General features: G+C 41.7%; 1 protein-coding gene and 1 long non-coding RNA gene across 3 annotated transcripts; one reads left to right on the top strand and one right to left on the bottom strand.

The window, feature by feature from the left end:
* Positions 1 to 425: 425 nt before the first annotated feature.
* Positions 426 to 23,022, bottom strand: LOC123480533 (uncharacterized). The gene is made up of 4 exons (XR_006656580.3): positions 21,573 to 23,022; positions 19,529 to 19,701; positions 11,617 to 11,743; positions 426 to 845 (listed from the first exon to the last, which is right to left on the bottom strand). It is a non-coding gene; the product is annotated as an uncharacterized lncRNA (long non-coding RNA).
* Positions 2,573 to 26,572, top strand: RPS27L (ribosomal protein S27 like). Of its 2 annotated transcripts, none has more exons than XM_053928718.1 (4): positions 2,573 to 2,576; positions 24,095 to 24,203; positions 24,788 to 24,898; positions 26,378 to 26,572. In XM_053928718.1, exons 2-4 carry the CDS (start codon positions 24,185 to 24,187, stop codon positions 26,404 to 26,406), a joined length of 159 nt encoding a protein of 52 aa, XP_053784693.1. In that variant the 5' UTR covers positions 2,573 to 2,576; positions 24,095 to 24,184; the 3' UTR covers positions 26,407 to 26,572. The 2 variants fall into 2 exon arrangements, with proteins under 2 accessions (XP_053784693.1, XP_053784692.1); XM_053928717.1 differs by lacking the exon at positions 2,573 to 2,576 and adding an exon at positions 23,076 to 23,222.
* The last annotated feature ends 552 nt before the right edge of the window (positions 26,573 to 27,124 follow it).

The raw sequence follows: 27,124 nt of genomic DNA, 5'->3' as shown, positions 1-27,124 counted from the left end.
GTAGAAGTACTACTGTTCAGGCCTCTTTCATTTGCTAGTGGCAGAACCCAACCAGACCAAGCTGTCTGAAAGGAGTGGAGTGTTCACTGGCTCAGGAAAAGCTGAAGGACAAGTAAATAGTAAGGAGGTCTGGGACCAGAAGCTCCACCCAGTCAGGGCTCCCTCTCATCTCTTCTTCACCCTTCTCAGTTTTAATTCTAATATGTCAAATACCAACAGATAAGACCCACATGAACAAAAGCTCTTTAGAATCTTCATTAATTTTTAAGAGGACAAAGGGGTCTGGAGGCCAAAATATTTGAGAAACATTGGCCTGGGCATTTCCTTAAATTTAAGGAAACACATTCTGGTAGGTTGGAGGAGGTCATTAAGGGAACCATTGGGGTCAACCATTAGTGGAATAAGGAAAAAACTTGGATAGTTAGTTGAACAAGACAGCAGGCTTTTATAAAACACATCTTAAGTGCTTTGTGACTTCACGTACAACGACAGTGAGAGTACACTCTTAGTCTTGGTATGGAAGAAGATTCAGTTGGCCCTAGTGTTGGCCTTTACATTCTTTGTGGAAAGGAGATGAAATGTATTATTAATTCACACTTTTTGATCATACATTACCCAGAAGGTTGTTGCTAATCTAATGTCTAATTCCTAGAGCCCATTTGATGGGAACAAAGCTCTAAGAAAGTCAAAATCCCAGTTTTCTGCTACCTAATGAGGAGGAATCCTGCCCTCTGGCACAGGCTGAGCCTCCTTGCCCCAGCCAGTTCTTGGGCAAGTCTGTGAACTTGGCATCAGCCAAGTCTGAACGAGTGTGGACAGCTCAGTTCTACACCTTCATCTTCATTCTGGAAAAGAAGAAAAAAAAATCTGCAAAGACCAGTGGGATCTCCTTTCTTTTATAAAATGTGCACCGATTAAAGTAACTTTTAATCACACTATCTGCATGCAACTGTTGGCATTTTCTTTCTGCGTGAAAAAGAACATGCTGATGTCGTAAAGAACTTAAGTTCAGAAGAGAAGTTATAGTTAGGAATGTTAAAGTCCCTAAATTTCCTTCGGGGAATTTTGTTAATTGATGGGAAATTTTTTTAATTCCGTTTTATTTTCACTTCCCCAGTTTTTCTCTATACCAAGTGTATATAACATTGGGACTTTCTAGCAGGTAACTGTGCACCACTGTTGAACCATTCAAGCATTTTGATATATTGACATTACTTCAAGAAAAATCCAATTTTTTTCCTTTATGCATTATTAATTTTCACATTTTGTATAATAATATGTTACTTAGACATGTGATTTTGGGGGTAGTAACTGTTATTGAATCAAGGCATTTTGCTCAAAGGACTGGACAATATATTCATAGATCTGAGAGTACCACCGGTGACAGGTTGCTGGTTGCCACTTTCTTTCTCCAAGTGGCATCTACAGATACTTTTTTAAAAGAAATCACATCACTATCTTTTGCCAGTTACCCAAACCCACCCTTGAAATGCCACATCACTGCAGAGCACTAGGCAGACCAGCACGTTCCATTTGCCCCTGAAAATGTTTATTGAAGCTTTTGCGTGGCAGCTTGACTTACAGAAATCTAGACATCCAAGGAGTTTACCCTCTGTGGTTTTTGCCAGGCCAGCACTCTTTCTTCCTGCTTTTGGGAAGCTGCTCCTCCCCCACTGGTGACTGTGAATCATGGTACTTTACTCCTCCAGCCACAGAGGTGGGCATATGACCAGGCTGGGTCCATTTGAGTTCTTTCCTGTGAATTTTTTAATGATACTGAAAGGAAGTGTGTCTGGTGTGAGGTCTGTGTGAACTCTTGGTTTTGATCAGAGTTCTAGTTCATTTTTCTGTATTCTCTTCTTGCTGCCTACCCGATATGTTTAATTTGTCATCAGGATAGCTTTCCTCGTGGTAGCAAGCTGTACTGCCGTGTTGCACAATTCCAAAGGCATTATTCACTTCTTATAGTAGTTTCTTCATCTTAAGGGTCAAAGACCTCCAAGAACCTACAAACATATTCTTGAGGGTCTCTGTGTTCTCTAAACAAATTTTCAAATTAATTCAAGCATTCTTTAACTGGTTTAAATTGCTCCATGAAACTTGATTGCAAGAAATGTCACCTTTCTTAATTGCTTAAATGAAATTATATTTGCCTGAGACTCCTTCTTGTTAAAGGCTGACACATTTGGTAGCAATCATTATTGGGACTTTTCCTCCCCTTAATTTTACCCTACAAGAATCCAGGTGCTTACGTGGTCTTGAAAAATTAGGGGCAAAGCATCCCCTGCCCTTCAGTCTGCACCCATCAGTATTGATGCTTCGATCCCACCACTTTTGAGTTCTGGTTCTCTGCCATCTGTTGAACACAGCTGTCCCGGTGGGCTACAAAGATGTCCTTCATGGAGATTATTTTCACTGACTGATGACTCAGCCATTGAATAAGTTGTCTCTCTGTTATCTAATAATGGTTTGTGTACTTCTTTGTCTTCTCCCTTAAAACTTGAGCTGATTGAAGAAAGGGACATTGCTAATTTCTTACTTTGTTCCCAGCATGCCACTTAGTTCCCAGCATGCCTAGCATGATGCCTTACATGTAGTAGGTGCTTAACTGAGTTGTTGAATGAATGAACATCTGACTATCATGCCAGCAGTCTAGGTATTTTAAAAACATCTGGGACACCTTCAGTTTATTATTTGCTACAAGACCTAGGTATTTTTGGCCTCACCAATACTCTTTTGGTTGTACTCTAGCCATGTATGTATGTTATTCATTCTCTAAGTATACTATTCATTGTTGTGTTTAAGAAATTAGTGTGATTATATATTATTTCTCTAGTTTGTCAAGATCATATTGAATAATAATTCCTCAAAAATACCTACTTCTCTTTATCACTTATGTGTCATCCAAAAATATGCTATTCATTTAGTGATATTCCAGTGGGATAATTCTATAATTATTTTTATCAGAGAGGGGCTAACTATAGACTTTCCACCCACTGATGTTTCCTGAGCAATCACTGGGTGAATAATGTCTACTTAAACAAATATTCATTAAGGTCACACTATAAAACCAATGCAGCAAGGTGACCTGGAGGATACAAAGAGATCTATCACGTGATCCCTGCCCTAAGTTTGCTTCCCAGCTAACTGAGGAGAGGATGCACAAGTGAAAAGTTTAATGATCAATGGGAGGCAGAAATTTGGCTAGTACACACTTCATTTATTCTGATGGGTCAGGTGTCTATTCTGATTGGTTGGTTTTAATTAGGATTGATTAAGCATTCATTCTGGTTGGGTGTCCATTTTGATTATTTGCATATACATTCTGATTGGTCAGACTCCCAATCTGATTGGTTAAATGTTCATGCAAAACTGATACTAAAATATTTTGCATATCACCACTGGATGCAAAAGTTAAATAAAAATGATATGATCATTTAAAAATTGCTACATGAAAGTACAGTATCCTCTTGATCAACAAATTTGTATAAAGGTAGCTTCTTATAACAAAGTCAGCAAAGTGTAGAGGGGATGAGAAGACAATCTGCATCCCTCACACCTGGATTAATGAACATAACTGAATGGAAGGCCATCTATGGCATGGGCCCCTAGAAATAGGCAAGGGCCATGGTCAATGCCCAGATGAAGGCAAAACTCTTTTCTTAGAAGTTGAGAGCAAATACCTAATGCCCTAGAATAGACAAGAAGCCACCCAAGTTGCAAATATTCTGGGTGGCTCCATTTCTGGATAGGATGTAACCCACAGAAAGAGGAGGTAGAACTTAGCTTGTGTAGAGAGTCAGTTCAGTATTTTACTCTACTAGAGGGGGATGGGACGGAACCATTCTTTTACGTCTTGTATTATTTCTTTCTCTCATAATTAAGTTTTTGACAATAAAACATGTTAGTAAAATTCTTTCCTTTCATTAACCTCAGCATTGCTATGTAAGATTTGTGTCAAACTGAGCATATGCAGTAAGTACTAGGAGTTTTGAATACAGTTTTTTACAAGCTTGAGTGATTAAAGAAAGACTTTCGGGACCAAATTTAAAATGAACTCTGATCCAATGGCAAAGTCAAGACTGACCAAAACTTACTATCAGCATCATAATAGTATCGGGAAGCTTATGGTAGTAAATAATAGAACACTAAATGGCTTAAATAATAAAAAATATTTATTTCATATACTGAAATAATAGTGACAGGTGAGTAACCCAGCAGTTCAAATGACATGCCTGGGACCTGGTTCTCTCTCTTTTGGTTTCTTAGCAATGCTTCCTCAAAGTAATACTTATTTCAATAGGCGGGCCCCGAGTGGTTACAAAATGTCTTCCTGAAACTCCTGGGACTCCTTGCTTTTGGATTCAGCCAGAGCAAAATGTAGAGAATCTTCTTACTAGAGAGTTCAAATAAATACCCTGGAACTGAGTTCCCTGTGACGTGACTGCCCTTGCCTGAACTAACCCTAGGGCCCAAGAGAATGGTATAAGCCAACTAGCTTAAGCCATTGGAGCTGCGAGTGAGGTCAAACTAACCCTAAATCACAGGGTTCTGTTAAAAATAGAGAAGACAGGAGGAAACAAGGCTGCAGAAGCAGCAAATGAATACTTCCACCTGTTTCAGTGTCAAGTGCATATTGACATTTGTATCTCATACTGCTAAATGGTTGGTTATGTTGGAACATCTGGAGAAGTCATGGGTTGAATACAGGAAAATTCTGACTTGTCATTCTCTTAAACAGATCTTGAAATGGAAAGAAGAGGCACGAAAGAAACATTGTTTCCTTAAGAAGGGGGTGTATAGTCCAAAGCTAGAATTAACACAAGCACCTAGACATCTGGTCCCTCTTCTACCCTACTTCAGCAACCAGCTAAGGTTAAACACTCCTGTAGCATTGAACTTTGTAAATTCTCTATCAGGCTCCATCAAGTCTGTTCTGGGATTTCGTAAAGGAAAGAGGAGTGAACTAAGCATCTGGTGACCTGGGTTCTGTTCCCAGCTCTGCCACTAACTAGCTCTGTGACCTTAAAAAAGAACAACCACCTTTCTGTGGCTCTGTTTCCTCATCTGTAAAATGAAGGAGTACTGGGTTAGATAATCTCTTTGTGTCTATAAAATCCTTTGGTTCTTGAATCAAAGTTCCCTTAACAGATGACCTGAGGTTTGCCATGGGGTTTCTGGTTGTACAGACAAACCAAACACCCTGGTGAATCAAGGGGATTTATCAACAGTTTCCAGGCCTAGCAGATCCCATAGAGGCCAGACAGGGTGTAGTGCTGGGAAAGGCGCCCAAGACTCCTAGTTCCTTGTTCTAAATAGTATTCAATTCACCCTATGACTCAGTTATCAGGACTTCTCTCTTTACAAGGAGTGCAAAGTTTCAGTCCCCTCTGTGATGGCAGCAATAATTTATTGGGTTGCCAATCTATAGGGTTAAGTGAAAAATGAAGTTCTGCTTTGTATTTGGAACCATATCCAATTAGATTCCTTTCTCAAATTATTACTGAATAATCTCTCCTGAATAATCTTAAACACAGACTATTTTTTTCCTAACTTAGCAGCAAGGGCTTATAGATGGAGTTAATCAAAGAACATGTTGAATGCTCCAGAAATTATGATAAGCCACACTATCTCTCTTGAAATTCCTTGCTCTCACTGTTCAGGCAGAACTGAAGAGTTAATATGAAATCAAGCAGAACACTTTGACTACTCATTTTTAAGATTTATAATTATAAATCATGGTGATAATCTAATAGAATGTTGAAGAAATAAAGCTGAATAGGTGACTCTTTTGAGTGAGGGTGAATATTTAGATTAAGAAAAACTGCTTATGAAACTGCAATCACATAGTAATTCCCCACCTACTACTTTCTGAAACTCAATCCCTATATGACCTAATTGGGCCTGTTTGGAGGATTATCACAGCATCTCATTTCTGCAACGAATGGCATCATTCGACATTTAATATTCGTTGAGGCTTTTAGGAAACAGAGAGGTTTCCATATGTCTCTAGAGCAAAACATTTGTGTTTGCCATCTGCTACTCAAGAGTGGTTTTGTTGAAAAGAATGCAATTGCTTGGTTCTTTAATGACTTCGAGGTTAGACTACACGATAGTTAGGGCCGTGGGACAGCCAACTCACTGCTGGGAGAACCCTAAGTAACCCCTTGTTTACTTAGGCACCAACTTAAAGAATTCTTTACAAACAAATGGCATGAAAAGAAATTGAAGCCTAATATTATCTTTTTTAACTCAACTCAAAGACTATTTTGAAGTGATGTGTGAGATTTTTTTTTTTTTAAGTTGGCATTAAGGAAACACTACCTAGGACACAGGACTGGAAGGTCAGTGTAGCAAGCATCAGTTCTCTTTTCGTAGTCCTGACCAAAGACACACATGTCTCAGTACTTAAAACATAGTAATAATTAAAGGATCTCCTTGAACTCAGTATCAAAGAAAAGGCAATTTAGTCTTAGTCACCCAGGAGCTAATAACCTGGGCCTTGGACTCTGTGCCATTTGTTTCTCCTTCCCCCTTCTCACTAGCTTCTTGAATTGTGGATAATTCTCTGCTCAGTAACATCTCCACTAGCCTGTGAATACATACCATTAGTTTTGCCTAATCAGAAGTAACTTCAAACAACAGGGCTTAACCAAAAGCAAAAACCCTGGAGCTTAGAGATTATCTGTAAATTCTATTATTGATGATTTTTCTAGCCCTCCTCACTGTAAAATTTCACTATTAGGGTTTTTAGCACATGGAATAGAAGAAATTGACAAATGGAAGGGGCCCAGTTTGGCCAGACTAGCAGTAAGATCCTACCTCGTGGACCTCTGATTTCTTAGACTAGTTTCTGCTTTATGATGCTCTAAAACCAATAAATATACAGATTGTTTATTGTAATGCTTCCAAAGTTCACACCTCAGCGTACGAGATGAATCAGCAGACATTAGTAGGTGAAACTAGAAGACTTTCACGGTCAAACTCTTCTGAGAAATGCTGTTATCACAGTGTTTTAATGGTACAGCCTCTCAGAACACGTAGTAGGCTGATGTGCCTTGTGACTCCACAACTGGGTGTGGTGTGCACTCTTCCCCACATCCTGCCGAGGCCCCTCTTTGATGAAGCATCTTATGGGACCTGTGTCCTGAAGAATCTATGTTGAGAATCTCTGATTTAATCTAAACCCTCAGATTTAGATGTGCAGATCCAAATTGTAAAGTCCTGCTGTCACGACGAAAATCAGCACATTCACGGGAAGCTGTCTGGAAGGGAGGCAGCACCCATTACCAGAGTTTCTGGCAAACTGGCCCCAGAACACCTGTTCCTACCTCCTGGGTTTTTCCTAAATCCCAGAGTAGGTCTTCGGTTCCTTATCCCTTATTGGACCCACAGAAAGATCAGCCGAGGGGGTGGGGGCGCCACAATGGCTGTTCCCTCCCTACCTACGGCAGCTGCTTTACCCGCACGTTCTGGGGGACCGGCACACATGGCACTAAACTGAAGTGAAAATCACCTTATGTGCAGAAGCACATTTACCCAGAATTCAGAAAGTGCAAAAAACCAGATTTTTAAATGAACATTCTGGATGCTGTGTTTTTGTTTCTGGTTTTCTTTTTGTTTTTGTTTTCAGAGAAAAACACCACTAGTAAGTAATTAAGCTAACATTCACTTTTTTTTCCTTTTGTATTATTTTGTATTTTGAGTGAGTTGCAGGATATGTCAGAGGGTCACATGACACCCAGGCTAATTTCCAATAGTGACATGTAAATTCTGTAAAATGATCTGCCCAACATGTTTTTAAAGATGAATTATTTAAATTTCTTGGAGGCAATGAATTATATTCACATTGTATCCCTAATGACTAACATAGAGCTTGGCATATATTAGACATATAGTGATAAATATGTTTGCATTAACTAGTAAATTATAATCTGATGATTGGACTTTCAAAAATAATGGTAATAATATACTAATGGAACTAACAACATATTACTTTTTCAAAAATCTCAAAGATAAATTCCTTGACCTGGTTAAAATTTATAAGCTGCTTAGCACTCCTTATTGCAGTCCGTTCTTTTCATAAGCAACTGCACTGTGATATGGTGCTTCTTTTAGGCAATAATGAATTAACTCACTTCAATATTTGACTTTTAAACACATGCACATGTGAATTGGAATGAGTCACTAGAGAGCCAGTCCTAACTTCCAGTCATTGTAGAATTCCCCTTTCAGCCACTTGGACTGTATTAAACATTCTGAGAGCTATTACCCATAAAATGAACCTGAAGAAATGTGTGATCCTGGACGGCTTTCTGAGTCATCAATGAAGGATGCAGTCATGTTGGTAAGTTAGTTTGTGTTCTATATTTTCACTCATTTAATACATTATTTTATTACCTACAGTGTATAAAGCAACTCACTGGGTGCTCTAAGGAAATAAATATGAAATTGATACAGACCATCCCTTAAGAAGCCTATGGTCTTAAAGGAGAGATGGGACATGCACATAAATAATTATAATGCTAGGTAAAATTAGGATATGCCCGTAATATGCTGTTTTCTTAGTTTATAGTTCTTTCAAAACTGGCAGTCTGCAGTTAAGCAGATTATCCAGTATATTAGAACTCCCCATTCCCTAGCTACTCTGGATAAGTGGAAGGTTACATGACTTGGTATCAGTGATTCAGGCTTTACCAGCAGTCATCAGCATCATCCAAGAGCCACGCTTCTTATTAAGTGGCAGGCCAGGATCATCCCGGCAAGGTCTATTGACCAGCACTAAGTCACTTAGTTTGGACATACACTGCACTTGAACTGGATGGGCAAAGAAGATGAATCGCATTGATGTGAGAACCCGAGTAGTGGTGGGGCAGCTGCGGGTATGCTTTCAGGAAGTTGGACACTTGTGTGGGCAGCAACTCAGTGGTAGACGGGCCAAGTTGTCAAGTGACAACCAGAAATGGGGTCAGTATAGGCATAGAAAGTGCTCCTTGCTCTGTGGAGTAGCTCTGACTGAACACATAGTGAATTTGTTCAGGGCGGGAAGGAGGGGTGGGGAGAAGACTATGGGAGCAGGAGAAAGACCTGTCTGTCCACACCCCGGAAGTGACTACCACCTGATGTTGTGGATTGACTCTTACTCTGATTTGGGCCGTATCTTTATCTCTATTTAAAAAGCAAAAATGTTTAAGGAATTAATTTATATGACTAACATGGGAAGATCATTAAGGAAATACCTCCTTTATATATTAGGAACAATGCCTTCAGGGAAGGTTGGACTAAAGCCTTTGAGAGGAAAATCCAGAATTCAATTCTATTAGCACTGTCAACATATACACGTGCTAGCATAACACAACAGCAACAAACTAGCATCAAGGTACACACTTTACCCATTTTCCTATTGCCATCTTTGCCTTGAGAATTGATGATAAAAATACTTCTTATGTGTGGACATAGTTCCTTTAAAATTAAGTGTTGTGAATCATTAATTTAAACAAAATTGAGATATGAGCTAATAAGGAAGCTCATAATTTTAACTTCCTTGCATGTCAAGCCGGGACTGTGATATGACTCCGATTCTGAGGGATATGATATAGGCAGAGGGATCTGTTTTACCCCACAGCTCCGTGCAACCCTGGCTGGTTCAAGGACACCTCTGCAAAGGCAAGGCAGCACATACCTACCTGGTGGCCCAGAGAGTCATGCTTTTCTTCTTCCTCCCACTTGGTCCATTTGGGCGAGACAACAGCAGAGGTACCCACCGTAGGATCACCTGGCAGGGGTGTCCAACGCATGGCCCGAGGGCCGCATGGGGCCCAGGACAGCTATGAATGCGGCCCAACACAAAATCATAAACTTACTTAAAACCTTTTTTTGCTCATCAGTTTTCTTTAGTATTTGTGTATTGAATGCATGGCCCAAGACAACTAACTCTTCTTCCAGTGTGGTCCAGAGATGCCACAAGGTTGGACAGCCCTTCTAGTGCTTTGATATCTGATTTTTTATGGGAACTCAACCTCTCCAGTTAAATATTTAAGTTCAAAGTTTATTCATTTGATTTCTGGCCCTTATACCTACCAGAGACCATGCCTACTGCCCAGAATGAATAAGTTATCTCTGAGAGGCAGCAGACAAAACACTTGAAACATCTCATGCCTCTGTGTTTTATAGTTGAACAATTATTTATGCTATCCAGATTTGTACAGGTTCCAGCATTAACTCACACTTTTGGCTTATTTATTATTTGGCCAGATATATTAGCTCTTAGGTCTTGGCAAGCATAATAACCCTTCTCCTGGGGACCACTCTTTAGAGACCCCTACCCTTGCCCTCTTCTGCTCACTCCTCCCCACTGGGCAAGGAGTCCATAGGCCAGATGGATTTATTTACTCAGTCATGCCCCCCTCTTAGGCCGCACTCTGGGTACCCAGACCCCAGAATTCTTGCCAAAAGCCCTGCTTCCAGGACTGGTGTGGGCCTCTAATTTTGATCTACCCTTTGAAGGGTGGACTGTGCCACTGGTATGGCGGCAGTAGCCCAAGTAGTGGCCAAAAGGCAGTGGTGATGTGGCCAGAGCTTGAACATATGGGCTGGGATCCTCACCATGTGTATGTGAGCTGGTTGGGCCTGCAGGTGGGAAAGAAGGACCTTGGCCTGGGCCAGTGCTGCTCTCCTTGAATCACCACATTCTGGCGTGGAGCTCTGAGGAGCTGGAATGCTCTAAATTCAAACCCATTTTCTAGGTCATTATAAACATGTATCTATTAAGGTAGGATACTAGCTTAGCTTCAGCTACAATTTTTAAGTATTTAAATACATTGTATGTGGGCCTCCATTTTTATTCTTGTCCCAGGCCCCACAAATATGGGACTAGACCTGCTCTTGGAATAGGTTTGATTTTAAGTTTGTTTAAAGTCATAATATAAAGGATATGGTAACCGAGGGCTGAAGTGTGAGTAGTGGGTGGGCTGCTTTCTAGTAGGTCAAATGTAGTCAAATGTAGCATTGCTCCCAAGCAACGTTCCAACTATGTCTCAATGTCCTGGCCCTGCTCCCTGACCTGACAGGAGAAATTGTGTGTGTGTATATGTGCAGATGCGTATTTGACATCCATTAAGAACCAGAAGAATATGACTTAGCTATTTCCAAATAATTCAAGCCCCACACTGCTGCTCTTGTCTAGATTATTGCTGTTTCTCTGCCAAGCATCTCTTCCCAGTTGACTTCCTTAAGCTGCTCTGAGTTAAGAGCTGGGCACTTTGAAGGCCTCTTCCAAGCAAAAAAAGAATAAACTAGACAGGGAATTGGGCCAGGTGTCCTTGATTGAACACCACTTCACTTCAGCAAATCCCTAAGCCTTTCTATCTGTTTTGTCAGCTGTAAAATGAGCAGACTAATTCAGCCCTACCGCAGAGTGGCAGGTTTAATTAATGATGACTGGGATGGGCTTTGTAATGTAAAGTTGTATATAAATGAAAAGGGAGCACTGGAGCCGTTTTATCTAAAGTCTGGAGTGCATCCTGCCTTCTGCTGCCGCAGTTAAGCCTCTAAGTCCTGATCACATACTGCTGTAGACTTCAGGGGTCCCGAAAAGCAGATCTGGGCTCACATTACCTGGGCAGAAAGCAGGGTTTGGTAACGGGAGTGGAGCGCAGAGTGAGTAATCACTGAGAAATCAGGTTCCGATTTCTGGCAGCACCAATACCTACTGGTCCAGCTGGCTGCAGATGATGGAATATTTCTGCAAAGTACAAAGAAAGGTGTCCCCATTTATTCTTAGGACTATCCTGGAAAGATCCTTGAGATCTGAAGAGTCACACTGAGGGGAGAGCTCTTTCTCAGAGACCTCCCCTGCACTTCTTCCTGTTGTCACTGTCGTGGTTTGTTGGCTGACAGCTCACCTTAGAGGTGTTGTCTTGGGGGGGGGCAGTGTGGATAAAGCCTGTGGAGGACCCATTCCTTCCATTAAAGTCTTGTGTCTTATTCTTGGGGGTCACATTCCACACTTCACTTAAAGACATGGGTACATGATTTACCAGAAGTCATATCAAGACTGGTGAGAACCTGGGAATTGTTGATTACTTTGGCTAACATGGAATTTCTGTCTCTCTTACACAATTCGTCTAAAAACATGCATATGCAGCAAAACATAATTTTTATATACTTAGTGGACATGATCTCTCTTTCCTGTAATCTTCTGGAGCCTTTGTGTTTCTAGGATGGAGTAAAATATTCACTATTATGTCATAACTATGTTTGTACAGCTTCCCTTAATATTAGGAGACTTCGAGCTCCTTGAAAATCCTAAGAGGGTCTTAATCATTTTCTCATTGCCTCTGACATCAGTGCCTTCCTTATAGGACACACACACACATTGTTCAATGCATTGAAAATAAAAAGACACAATGAGTGATGAAAAGTGATACAATAGGGAATGGGATGGAGCACAGAGTGTGTGATCAGCACATGGGGAGGAAGGCCTAATGCCCATTAGGGAGCTTCATTTTCAAATATTTTTTTAATGTCTTGTTGGAAGATCTAAGTATATTATATTAACATCAAAGGTCTTCAAACAGACTTAGACCTATATCTTGGTTCTGCAAGTTACCGTTTGTGGGACCTCAGGAATGGTACTTGACCAACTCCGTACCTTAGTGTCCTCATCCGTAAGATGGGAATAATAACACTATCTATCTTATAGAGATGCCATATAGATTAAATGATAATCCATGTAAAGTGCTTTACACAGTGCCTGGCACAAAATGCGCACTCATGAAAGCATCATTATCATCATCATCGTAGACTGTAGGGGAAGGAGTCTTGGTTGCTTTGAGAGCCTAAGAGGATAACCTTCAGATTTAACAAGCTGCCCCCATAGTTCCATTAATGCCACCTTATAAATCTGAAGCATGACCCAGTAGGTCAGAACCTCCAGATTTTCTGCTTCTACCCTCTGATTTCAGATTATATTCTTTGGATAGTTGAAGAAGTGTAAGACAGTTCTTATTTAGACAATATAAAGGCTGTTTAAAAAAGTTACTTTGCAAATTAATTACTTGAGTCTATGCATAAGTAATTTTGTTGCTTGTAAAATATATTGTTAGGCAGTGTGGATACTTGTAAACAGGCTCAGTTCCAATATATTGGTACGCTTTTAGTTTAAACTGGTTTCTCTCCTCAACATTTGGTCCCTAGATTTCATTATCCTACATGAAAAAATGTTTTTGTTGCATATATCCAGCACCAGTTTGCTGTCACTCATGAAGGTGTTTTCTGTGAACAAACTGTGTCCAGCTAATGTTCAGTGGTTCAGGGAGGAGGCAGAACACCAACCAGCAAGGCAGCCTGAAGGATGATGACTTAGACCACCAAGGGGAGTAATCACCTTTGGGGTCTCCATTCAGCCTATGCCTCCTTTCCTAAGAGCTTCCCCTGCTTCCTTCCCCAGGGTGGCCCCAGGAGTCACTGTCACCCTGAGTGCCCACAGATGATGAGCACAGACACTCCTGACCCAAGCTGAGACAACCAGATTCTTTTCCAGGGCACCTAGAATGGGGACACAGGCCTTCTGGTCAGTCACTACTGGCCCCGGAACTAGGACAGCATATAATGGGGGTCAGGCATGGTCATTTCCACTGTGTGCTCTCAGAGGCAGAAAAAACTGGGATGTAGACAAAGGAGACTGAAACAGTGTCAGGGAGAAGAAGCAGAGATGAGAAACCAGGTCACCCCTGAGGAAAAAAAGAGACGTGGCAAAAGAATAGCCATCTCCATTCTCAGTGGCCTCTCAGGGCTTTGTTCTGACCCCCATGAAGCCCAACTACCCTTCCTGCCCTGGCCCAGGTCCAGTACACTCTCCATTTTAGCTCAGGCAAGCTTCGGACATATCTGTTACATGAAACCCAAGGAGCCTTGGCTAAGTGGGTGAGCTGGCGCTGAAAGAGAGGCTAAGCCAGGGATTCTGGTTACATGGGCAGGGTCTGCCTCATGAGGACCGCCTGGGTGGTCCAATCACACTGGCCTGCCAAAATCGGGCATGCACACAAGTAATTTTTGCTGATGATAAAATTGAATACAACAGATTCAAAGTTATTCCTGAAAGAAAGTTCTCAGTCACTTCCTGTTAAATAGATGGCATTATACATGGTACACCCAGAATTTTGTCCAACCCTGAATACTTCTACATGGTTATGTGTATCTGTGGCTATAATTGGTCATGCACATTGCAGCAAAAAGAAAAAACACTGGATAAACACCAGTCTCTTCTAACGATTTGTCAGTCCCCATTGCTGGCCACTTAACACTGATCCACAGCTTTGGCCTTGCACCAGATTCAGTGACAGATCCCGTGTCTAGCTGAAGGCTCTGACAAGCCTTGTTTCAGTAGTTTAGGGGACACAGTTAGGTTACCCTGTGACTTGTCCTGCTCTGATCAAATACCCTGGTTCTGGCTTCTGGGCCTCTGCCTTCATCCTGACACTAAATCTCAGTTTTGATTCCCTCTTGCAGGACCTGAGTCCTTGATTACTCAGGCTTCAGCCCTTGCCTCCATAACTTGACCAAGACCCTGGTCTCTTCAAAATCAGGACTCTAATTTGCGAACATCTGCTTTTCCCAAGTAACATACCTGAAATGCAGACCAAGCTGGGACCATGCTACCTGTCCCTTGTCTTGCCTGACCCACACTGCCAGTCTGGGTCACTCACACTGTTTTCCCAACATCTCCCACCATTCCCCCACCCCCACTTCACCATTGCCAGTAATCACCTTTGCTCTACTTATAGGACATCTGCCTTTTGCTCCCTTCCAGACCTTTCTAACCCTGAATCTCTCTAAGTCACTATGTCACCTGGTACTACTCTAAAGATCCACGTGGTCCTGCAGCTCTGACTGCCTGGCAGACCCCTGTGCACTGACTTCGACTAGTCGCCAGTTACAAAGCCCAGCCCACAGCAGGGTGACAGGGAGACAGTGTGGTGTTATGAGCCTGACATGAGCATGGGCATCCTAAGTAGAGCTGGTTCAGATCCTTGCTCCTTTACTTCCACAAGTTTCTTAATTCCTCCAGTACTCCAAAGGATTGTTGAAAGGAGCATATGAGATAATGTGTCTGGCAAAATTTAGTAGTTACTTAATACAAAATTTAATATTTAATGAGATACATCTTTCTTTTTTGCATTTATATATTTCAACAGATTTATTGGGATACAACTCATATATTAGTCAACCCACTGTGTTAAAGGGCCTAACTCAAAGGTTTTTAGTACATGTACTGGACTTAGATTCCTTAAAACACAATTATAGCATAAGGGATATGAGGTTTAATAACAGTTAAAAAGACTAAGGATTTTAATGAGCTATAAGTTATATAAATCAATAATGTGACGCTATTGAATTACCCAAAAGCTCATGTGATATTGGACTGTATTGATACACATATGATTACAGAATAATACAATAATGGTTCCACGTTATTCTGAGCTGGTAATATGTTAAGTCATTGGGCCTATTTTAAGAGGAATATGGACAAATTGGAGCACGTCCGGGGAAACACGAAAGGGTGATGAGAAAGTGCAAAGACTGTCTGTGGGAGCCTGTGGTATTCATCCTAAAGAAGTAAGGCCATCCTCAGTTAGCTCTGGGGGTGTCATTTGGAAAAATAAATGAATGTATTTTTTATGTTCCCTTCCTGGGCCAGAACCCAGGAAGGGTTAATGTGAATTTTGTTAATGTAAATGTGAATTTAAGTTAAAAAACAAGGAGATTTTGCCCTGGCCAATGTGGTTCAGTTGGTTGGAGTGTTGTCCTGTAAACCGAAAGGTTGCAGGTTCAATTCTGGGTCAGGGTACATGCCTGGGTTGCGGGTTCAGTCCCCTGTCAGGGTGCATGCAAGAGGTAGCTGAATGTTTCTCTCTCACAGTGATGTTTCTCTTCCCCTCTCCCTCGCTACCCCCTCTCTAAAATCAATCAGCATGTCCTCAAGTGATGATAAAAAAACAAAAACAAAAAAAACAAGCAGATTTTTACAGGATATATGGAAAAATTAGAGCCCTGGCCAGGTGGCTCAGTTGGTTGGAGCATCATCCCATACACCAAAAGGTTGCACATACCCAGGTTGTAGGTTGAGGCAACTGATGGACGTCTAACTCTCACATTAATGTATGTTTCTCTCTCTCTCTCTAAAAAGGAAATAAACATATTCGTGGGTGAGGATTTAAAAAATAATAGTGATAAAAATAAAATTAATTAAAAAAGGAACAATTAGAGCTGTCTAAAATTGGAATGGATTGTTTCTTCCTAACCTGAAATTCTACATTTAATATAAACCTCTTTATTCACAAGTCAGACAGCAATGTGTTATAGAACTCTTACTGTTATATGTTGTGCTCAGGTGGGCCAAATGATCTAGTCAACTCTTCTTTATTCAAGGTCATCCACTTTGGACTTGTCTAGTAGTCCATTCTTTCCCTTGTATTTCATTCCTACTCTCTGCTTTTTGATCGAGGAAAGAGAAAAGGAAGCCCCAAACTTCCTTTTCTTTTCATTAGTAATTCTGACAGTAGTGGAAATATTCCTAAAATAAGTCTATGGCATTACCTGAACAGAATGTCATGCTCATCTATCTCTTCCCCACCTTAGTACATGACTTCATCTTAGTACCTGACACCGGCCATGATGGCAACACGTATGGACATTAGCAAACACTACAGATCAGTACCATAACTCTCCTCCCCCAGCTCGTTTCCCAGGGCTCTGCTGCCTCAGTTTAGGCTACCCAACGACTACCAAGCTGGCACGGTTCCTAATGAAGGTAGACCTTCTATAGATTTTGGGGCTACATGTCTCTATAAAAATATATATTTAGAGCCAGTGGTATTTACTTTTATCTAAAGGCAATTTGGAATTTAAGTAGTTTAATGTAGTTAACTGGTTCCAGATGAGTGGGATATGTAAGGAAAATATTTGTGGAAGACTAGAGTCACTCTCTGCTGCCTTCTAGGCCACATCTCTTTTTCCTTTTGGAAAACCCATAATAACCATGGTCTGCACAGCTACTTATGGAGTGACCACATAACAGACTAGGAAGGCATCTCCAGGACAAGGGCCCTTAGCAAACAGAAACATAAGCTCTCTGCTGGCCAGTGCTTGTCCTACACAGGAAGTGGCTTCTTGTGCCACCTTTTGGATTTTGCAAGAACAATCTCTAAGCTTTCGATCAAAAGTAAGACTCCTGCAAACATTTTCTGCAGATGGAATGTATTCATAATCTTCCTTAAGGCAGAACTATTGTAAAAACATTGCATTTTACATGTCATTATGAAGGAAATCACCATCAGGCCAAGATTCCTAGAGCCAACTGATTTCTATATCACCAAGAAGCTCTAGCAATTGCAACTGAGCATTTATTGAGCACTTACAGTATGCTATATACTTTAAAGCATTATCTTACTTTATATTCATTTAAACCTATGAAATATATATAAATATTTTCATTTTATAGATGGAGAAACATAGAGCTTAAGTGGCTATTAGAGTTAAAAAGTTTCTGTGCTCTTAAGAAACAGAGTTTATATTAGCTACTGCTTTGTATACAGTAGACATTCCACAGTTGAATAAGTTTTTTAATGTGAATAAATAAAATACCATTCTTAATACTTTGAACCCTTGGGCTCATTAGCTTTTTAATCTGATTTTATCTAATGGTAAAAGAGAATGATTTCATTTATTTTGCCTGTGCACACTTTCCAAGGGAAGCATTCACTATAATATCTCACCAACCCTGAAATGACTTAGGATTATTTTTCCAAGTTTAGAAACAAGTTAACTGAGGCTTAGCCAGAATTAAGTGGTCGTTTGGTTTTTTCATCGTACTAGGTTGAAGTAGAGGAAAGGTCAAAGGCATGCGTCACAAAGAACCTAGTAAAGTTACAACTAGAATAGAAGGGCTATAGATAAACTAGAGGGGCAATAGTTATTAGTCCTCAAAGAATGACCATCGAGTTAGTTGCGTTGAATGTGGCACTCGGTGGGCACATTCCTGCACTTAGTATGCAATGTTTTAGTAGGCATGTGGGGAGATGAGACCAAATCATGATCTTAAGAAGGCTGTGGACTTTTAGGGAAGAGAAGACATAGATACATAAACATAAAAGGAGATGAAATTACAGTATAGTACAAGAGCATAAAACAAAAAAACCACACAAGACAGAAATGGTTATTAAGCAATGATTAATGTAGGCAATAAGTGCTGCAGGAGTTCAGAAAAGGGAGAGATTACATTTGCATACATTTTTGCTTACTCCAGCACCTTTGCAAAACATCTTCACTGTGAGCTGTGAGAAGACAATGGAGTTTGAGAGAGCACTTGGCCTCTAGGTAGCTCACTTTCTTCCCTGGAGACTCAGGCAGATTCTGACTCAGAATGTCTGGGGTGGGGCCTGAAGGTTTGCATTTCCAAAAACTTCCTAGGTTTTCCCAACGCTGCTGGTCCACGAGATGGCAAAGACCTGCATGGCTAGGACTTCTAGGCTGTCTCCCTTAAGGTACCCATATCCACCTCAAGGCACGACCTGTTAAACCCAAAGGGTTCCACAGGCAGGGATGATGGACATCCCTGGGGTGACCAGGTTGGATGACTGAAGAGCCGATGGACCACATCTGCACAGCCTTCCAGGCTAAGAAGGAGCACATCCTGGCAGGGGATCCCCATGTCTGGGTTCTGGCAGATCACAGATGTCCCATTCAAAATGGGCAACTGAAGTTAGCATCTTATAGGGACTATTTACAAGGTTGAGGCAGAATGAACAGAAACCAGCAAAAGATTGTAAGGTACTACCTCTCAGGTAGAAGGGCCAAAAGGGGAGGAAGTGGTGACTGGAATCCCATGAGAGCTGTGGGAAAGGAACAGCCTGAAGCAACTGAAACCTTAGAGAAACACAGCCACTTGGGAGAAAATGGCCCATCAAGGACACATCCATTGGATGCACTCAACGCTGCTCTTCTACCCTATGATTTCCTTGGCCTAACCCAGCTAGAAACCAGAGGGTGAGAGAACCCAACTGCTGTAGCCCATCAAAGGCAGCCTCCTGGGCACAGATTGAGTGGTTGAAACAACATATATTTATCTCTCACAGTTTTGGAGGCTGGGAAGTCCAAGGTCAAGGGCATCAGCTGATTTGGTGCCTGGAGAGAGCTGACTTCCTTGTTCATAGAAGGCAGTCTTTTCACTGTGTCTTTACATGGCAGCAGGGAGCTCTCTGAGGCCTCATTTATAAAGGCACTCATTTCATTCATGGGGCTCCACCCTGATAACCTAACTACATTCCAAAGCTCCCACTTGCCAGTATGAACATATTGGGGGTTAGGATTCAACACATGAATTTTGGGGGGATACAGACATTCAATCTATAGCACCAGCTCATTAAGGGCTCAGCCTCAGTCAGAAATTAAGTTGGTATGGAAAATAAAGAAAATAGCAGCATAGTCTGCATCTGAGACTCTTACACCCTTATGGAGCGGAGCTTACCTGAGAGCGTCAAACATCTTTATGAATGACAGGTGGATGTGAACTCCTACAATGGAGCTTTTGGATGGTTGTGACCCTGTTGAAGAACTGGTATGTAGAGAAGAGGTGGGCTTCCTGGAAGTTGCTGCTGATTTCAGGAATGTGTTGAGAATAAGTCACATGTGCTTTGAAACCTGCAAACAGGTGGACAACAGAAGGAAGAGAAAAAGGAATGCAGCCTTGTTAAAGTTTGCTAATGACAGATTTCTCTGAGCTTCTCAGAAAAAAAAAAAATGCTTAGAAAGGCAGGAGTGTGAAAAGTTACTTAGGGCTCCCACCTCACACCCCAGGTTTCCTAAAAACAAAACAAAACTAAACCTCTGATCATCTTTCTGGGAAAAGAAGGGCACAAACATGAGGAACTCTAACCCAGAGAAAAGTGGGATCTGACCTATTTAGAACCAGTCTTGGCCAGCTTGAAATTTAGCATGAGTTGGGTTCCCAGCTTACCCCCAACCACCTGCGTGTTTTCCCAGTGTCTGAAGTTGGTAAAGGGGGAAGGGAGAGAGAGGAGATGGCTCACACTTCTGAGGTGAAGGGAGCCAGGTGTTGACTGGGAGAGTTCAGCAGCACCTTCTCAGACCTGGCCAGATCAAACAGCTGGGGAGCTCTCAGGCAGTAAACAGAACTCCAACTGGCATTTCATGGTTCTTGGGGAAGCTAGGTGGGAGCTCCTCCTGTACGGTCTTGGAGAACAGTCTACCAAGGCAAAGGGACTCTGGGTCCCTGCATCTGTCTTCATGTTCCTTCATCTACCACCTGTGCAAAAACCTAAGGGACATTTTAGGAGAAACTGAGCTCTGGAGGGGGAAGCAGAGTTATAAAAAGAGTTCAGGTCTTCTTGCCCTTGAGAATTTTACTTCTCGTGCTACCCCCGTTTCTCAGAAGTTGGAAGGTTTGACGGTGTACTGGGCATTGGTTAAGGAATGGAAGCAATAATTAGGCTTGGTCATTAGAAGCTATTCTGATACCTACTATACATCAAGTGCCAAAATAAATTCCAGGTTAATTAAAAAGTCAAAGAATAATTATTACAACAAAAGAATTAGAAAAAAGTATAGGCAAATATTTAGCTGTTCCTAAGGTGGTCAAGGCCTGTCTAAAAAAACACACACAAACCAATAGGTTTAAAATACACAAGCACACTTTGGAGATACTGCCAGTTTGGTTCCAGACCACTGTAATAAAGCGAGCGTCACGCTTAAGAGAGATGTAATCCTTTTGCTGGTGGAGGCTCTTGCACTCCGTTTGTAAAACACGCAACACGTGATGTGCAATAAGGCAAGATGCAATAAAACAAGGTATGCCTGCATTATACAGTATATTTGTACATATATAAACTTACTGTATGATTTTGAAATCTCCAAAAACTAAAATTAATAGGATAAAACTACTAATAGAAAACAAGTTGGGAAAATATTTGGGTAATATCCTTAATATAGAAGAACACATAAGGATGAAATAGATGATCATCCCAACAGAAAAGTGCTCATAATGAGCAATAAGCATATGGAAAATATCAATACAACAGTGAAATATGACAAAACACCATATCATTCTTCTGGATTCACTCACATGGGGAAAAACATAATATCCAATATTGTCAAGGGAGCAAAAAAGGGGCATTTTCAAACATTTCCATCTGGAATGTAAATTGATTTGACTTTTTTGGAGGGTAATTTGGTAGTTTATATTATGTAAGTCTGCAAATGTGCATGACTTTTAACTCAGCAATTCCTCCTCCAGAAATTTATCCTAAGGAAATAATCGAGTTTGTGCACAAATACTTATCTACCAGAATGCTTACTACAGTGTTATTTTGTGAAACATTGGGGGTCAGAAGTATTGACGTAGGGATTGACAGACTGGGTGGTGGGTACATGGGTCTTCATTATTGTATTAGTTTTCTATTGTTGCTGTAACAAATTACCATAAAGTCTGTGGCTTTAAACAACACAAATTTGGCATTTTACAGTACTGCAGTTCAGTTTGACCCAGGTCTCACCCTTCAAATTGAGGTGCTGGCAGGCACGTGTCCCTTCTGGAGGGTCTAGGGGAGAATCCATTTCCTGGCCTCTTCAGGCTTCTAGAGGCTGAACACTTTCCTTGGCTCACGGCCCCCGTCTTCCATCTTCAAAGCCAGCAACGTAGCTGGCTTTTTCATCAACACATCTTTTTCTTTGCTTATCTTTTTCTGGCTTCCTCTTCCACTTTTAAGAACCCTTGCAGTTACATTGGTCCTACCCACATAACCCAGGGTATTTTTTTCTGGTTTAAGTCAGCTAGTTAGTAACCTTAATTCAACTTGCCATGTAACTACAGGTCCTGGGCATTAGGACGCTGAAGTCTTTGGGGGATGTTATTCTGCCTACACAATTGTATTATTCTATATGCTTATTGGTCTGAAAGTATTTAATATTTATTAGTATTTAAAATATTAAATACCTAACTCCAATTTAGCATATGGATGAAAGGAGGCTACATATTCAAATGATGAACACTGTATGTACCCATTAAAAGCCATAATTAGGAAAATATGTAGTAGCACAGAGCAATGTTCATTATATACTAAATTTTGGGGAAAATGAAGTCTACAAAGGAATAGGCTCGGGATGATACCAATTATGTTAAACAAAACCCAAAATAAACCTGTATGCAAGTGAATAATAGTGTGGAAGGACATAGGTCAAAATGTTTAACATGTTAATCTCTGTGCAGTGATTTTAATTTTCTATTTTTCTGAATTTTCCAAAATGTGTATTATACATATATTATTTTTGCAAACGGAGAAAAAGGCGATGAAAAAGGTCTACCTAGGACAATTCACTGGTCAAGTGTCTTCCTGGTTTCTTAGCTTTAGATCGATCACATTCCCTCACACTCATCCCTCAAGCTTGTCCTCCTCAGCGAAGCTATTGCAGATCTGTGACACAGTTTTTTTCAGGCCTGAGTTGTCCACTCTGGAAAGGTCGTATTATACTCCGTCAAAGACAGGTGGGAGCCTCGCAGTGAACTAAGAATGGCAGAGAATCAGTGCTTCTTAAAAACATTGTTAGGCCCAAGCAAACCCAAAGCACAGCCTCAGCCCATAAAGAACTTTAGCAGTGCCTTGGAAGCCTTGAAGTGCAAATATAGGATCTTCCACAATCTCCCTGGCAGTTTTAATGAATAATGTTGTTTTTAATGCATGGAAACAGAGGGCAGCGGCCCAGCGAAGAGGGCAGACGGGCTTGGCGGTCAAATCGCGACGAGCAGCCCAGCGTGCCCGCCGGGTTGGCCCTTGCGGTTCCGCGACGCCGCCCGCACGCCCTTTCCAGGGCCTACACACCGGCAGGCGTCCCGGCCTGCGCCTGGCGTCGCTGGTCCAGTGAGGAGCGCGTTGGGTTCGCGGGGTCCGCGGAGTCCGGGCACTCGGACTGGCACACTCTCACGTCCTTCCTCCCCGCCCCCCCACCCCCTGCACCTGGCCGGAGCCCTGCCCGACCACAGAGAGCAGCGGCTAGAGCGGACAGCCTGCCGCCCCACCGGCCCGCCCCTCCTCTCCCAGCCTCCCCTCTCCCGGAAGTCGGTGCCTGGCGCCTGGTCGCGTGCTGACTGCCGACGGTGTCTCGTCAGAGAGCCGGACAGCTGGCCTAGCGGGAGGATCGGCATGCCTGTGAGTTGTTCACTTTCGGGCTGTTTCGGGCTTCTCAGTGTGTGGAGCGGCCCAAGCCGGGTCAGCCGATGGCTCCGCGGGCCCCTGGGGCTCCCTGCGGGACCCGGGGACTCGTGGGGATCGCGCAGCTCTTTGCGCATGGCGGACTTGTGGGGACTTGCCCAGGCAGCTCCAGGGCGTGGGGTGGGGCCAGCTGCGCCACCCGGAGCTGGGAGCCGGAGTCCGCTAGCAGGGGGTGGCTTCCCCGGGAACTTCTCCGTCTGGCTTTTTGGTGGGCGCGCACGGGTCCGGGATCTTTGAAGTCTTTTTGGCTCCCGGCGGTTTGGCTCTTTCGGGCTCTTTCGTGGTGTTCGCCCCCTCCGCCTCCTCTCGGAAGTGACTGTCTGCTTGTTTACTTTTTAAAGCCGCCTCGGGCGTCAGCTGTACCCAGGACTGCCCCTCCTCCGCCGCTCCCATGTCCCGTCTGGTCGGAGGTTGAAACCGGGCGGCGGGCGGGGGCATCTGAAATCCCCCCGTGTCTGCCTCCTCCCGCCTGTCTCGGTGGTGTCTCCGCTCAGCGGGGCCAGGTCGGGGTCACGTTCCCACCTCACGCCGCAGTTTTGTTTTTATTGAGGCCTGGTCCTCAGCCGAGTGCAGAAGAACGGGGTTAACCGTACCATCTGTTTCCCGAAAGCCGGGGAGCCCTTTTCTCAGGGCCGGGGGGAACGCAAGCGTTGCAGAAAGTGCCGATGAAAGTTCAGCTTTAAACATTAACCCCTGAATGTTGCCTCTGCTGAGTATGACTGTTATTTTTGCATGTGTCTGTCACCCCTAGTGAAATCTGCCAGCGTTATGTTTTCATTTTAGTGGTAATAACAGGCTGTTTTATTCAGTTGGCTAGAGATTTACTACATCCGTCCTTGGAAGAGGAGAAGAAAAAACATAAAAAGAAACGCCTAGTTCAAAGTCCAAATTCTTATTTTATGGATGTAAAATGTCCAGGTAAAATTTCAAATTTAATTCCTTTCCCAATGAAAATTTTTGTCGTGTGGTGTGTATATTTTTAGGGTCCTCTGTTGGGTAGGAGTGGGATAACAGAACTGAACCTTTTCGCAATAAACTGTTCAAACCACTGTAGACGCATTTGGGGAAGGAGGGGTGAAGACCGTCCTCCAAAGGGAATGTGACCTTCGCGTTACCAAGTCCTTACGCTGATAAGATGGCGAGTTTTCTTCTTGGTGATGCAACGAACAGGGCGTTGATTCTCCAGTGTGGGGCTGTGCTGCCCAATATGGTGGCCACTGGCTACGCCTGTGGCTACTGCACACTGTGATGTGGCCGGCCAAAACGGACATAAATATTCTTTAAGTGTAAAGTATACACCAGATTTTGAAGTAGCACCCGCCCCCCCCCCCCCCCCGTACTGATTACAGGATGAAATGATAATATTGAACAAGTTTGTGGCTATTAGAAAAGTTTTAAGTTATATATGTAGCTTGCTGTTAATCCTTTACAAGGCTTTACTAGAAATACATTGAACAAGTGCCCTGTCTTCTGCTTTTTACTTTCAACACGGCCCCTTTCAGGCTGCTACAAGATCACCACGGTTTTCAGCCACGCTCAGACAGTGGTTCTCTGTGTAGGCTGTTCAACAGTGCTGTGCCAGCCCACAGGAGGAAAGGCTAGACTCACAGAAGGTATGTCGTTCGGCATTTTCTAACCCAGTGATGAGATTTTGTCATTGTACATGTCTCTATCTTTACTAAAAACCAGTTGAAAAGAAATCTTAAATGCATAATTACCAAAATAATTGTTTTTTATCATGTACACTTTGAGTAAGGAGTGCCCTATTTAATTGGATAAGTTTTACTCTTGATCTTGCAAAGAACAACTTTGAATATTATTTTTCTTAGTTTGGAACACTTAATTCTGTTGTATTTAGTCATGTAGTTTCCCTAACTTGGAGTATTAAATCAGAATGGAGCAAAAGTTTAACTACAGATGATAGGACATGGATTTTTTTTAAACATAGGATTTAAAAATTTATCTTGTAAATAACTTGTTTCATAGGTATCGTAAGACTTAAGACAGTTTTTATCATTGCTAGCTGAATAAGAGATAATTTTTAAACTTAAATGCTAGAGGTTTGATATCTAGAGTAACTACTTAATGGTTAATATAAAAGTCTAATTTTGTCTTGACTGGTGTGGCTCAGTTGGCTGGTTGTTGTTCTGCAAAGGTTGCTGGTTCTGCTGGCTCGATTTCGGGTCAGAGCACATGCCTGGGGTACAGTTCACCATGTTTAGGGGTGTGTATGAGAGGCAACCTATCGATGTTTCTCAATCTCATCGATGTTGCTCTCCCTCTCTTCCTCCCTCTCTAAAAATTAAAAAAAAAACATTTAAAAATCTATATAATTTTAATTCCTCTCTCACTTTTGTGCAGTAAGTAAAAATAATAGTTATGTATAAAGTTTTCTATAGTACAACTTACAGATTTAGAATTCTATTATGATATTTGAAATTTGCTTGTGATATTTTGGGGAGCTGTGAATTCCATGTAGTTCTCATTGGAGGAGTTATAAGTAGATTTGTAACAAAATCAAGATCTATTTGCTATGACCTGGTAAAATATAAGTATGAAGTTAATATACTTGCAGTATTTCCAAAACCTTTATATTATGCCAATGTTGAGTTTTAACTGATGAATTCAGGCTCATGGTCTTAAATAGACTCTATCATAGCATTTGAGAAACAGGAGTGACAGTTATAGTCACATCAGTGTAAATTCAAATATAAATTATTATAGCAAATTTTTGGTATAAAAGGGTACATAACCTTTATATCAGTATTAATGTAATATTCTTAAAATGTAAGTTTTTTTACTTAAGTACTTTTTGCCATTAAAACTAGACCAAAGAGCCCTGGCTGGTGTGGCTCAGTGGGTTGAATGCCAGTCTGCTAACTGAAAGGTTGCCAGTTCAATTCCTGGTCAGGGCACATGCCTGGGTTGTGGGCCAGGTCCCCAGTGTACAAGAGGCAATCAATTGATGTTTCTGTCTCTCTCTTTCTCCCTCCCTTCTCCTCTCTCTAAAAAAAAATTAATAAAATTAAAAAATATATATACCCAAAACAGAATAGACTTGTGTTTAATATGCTTTTGTAATTCCATTGCAGGGTGTTCATTTAGAAGAAAGCAACACTAATGATCCACACAGCTTCCAGAATTTGTGTTATATCACAGAAAGCCTTATCAGTTCAGTAATTCTACTTAATCTACCAAGATAATGTAATTACATTTAATTTTGTAAGTACACAACAATGATTTCCTATTTTGGTGTTTTTCAATAAAGTTTTGATTATGGGAAAATTCCCCCCTTTTCCTTTTTTTCCTAAGTTTGTGTGCATGTTATAAATTAATATATATTTTGTGAGTTTGGTTTACATTTTTTCAAAAATGTGTTCTGATTTGTTTGTGCTTAATTTCAAGAGTAGAAACCCTAAATACTTGATTTTTAGTCCTTTTCCAAATTGCTCTGAATGGGGCTAAACAATTACGAGCGGAAAGAAGTCCCTTATTTGTTATTTGTAAATATAGTCTTGCTATTGTAACTCTGGAAACATGTTTTAGAAGTACATATTTTAATATAGTAACAATCACAGTGTAATGCCTTGGATTTATGTGGCCCTGACAATACAGCATAATTAGGACTGCATTTAGGGCTTGAGTTATAGGGAGCTCCTTTTAGGGTAGAGACCTGGCCGAGTGGCTCAGTTGATTTTGGAGCGTTGCCCTTTCCCCAAAAGGTTGCAGGTTCGATTCCCAGTCAGGGCGCATACCTAGATTGTGGGTTCTGTCCCTGGTCAGGGCACATATGGTAGATAACCAACCAATATTTCTCTCTCCCCTCTCTTTCCTCTGTC

This window comes from Desmodus rotundus, chromosome 7 (genome assembly GCF_022682495.2).
Source record: "Desmodus rotundus isolate HL8 chromosome 7, HLdesRot8A.1, whole genome shotgun sequence".
In the NCBI taxonomy this organism is placed as follows: Eukaryota; Metazoa; Chordata; class Mammalia; order Chiroptera; family Phyllostomidae; genus Desmodus; species Desmodus rotundus.
The sequence above is the reverse complement of the archived record's forward strand: the minus strand, read 5'-3'. Positions and strand labels throughout refer to the sequence as shown.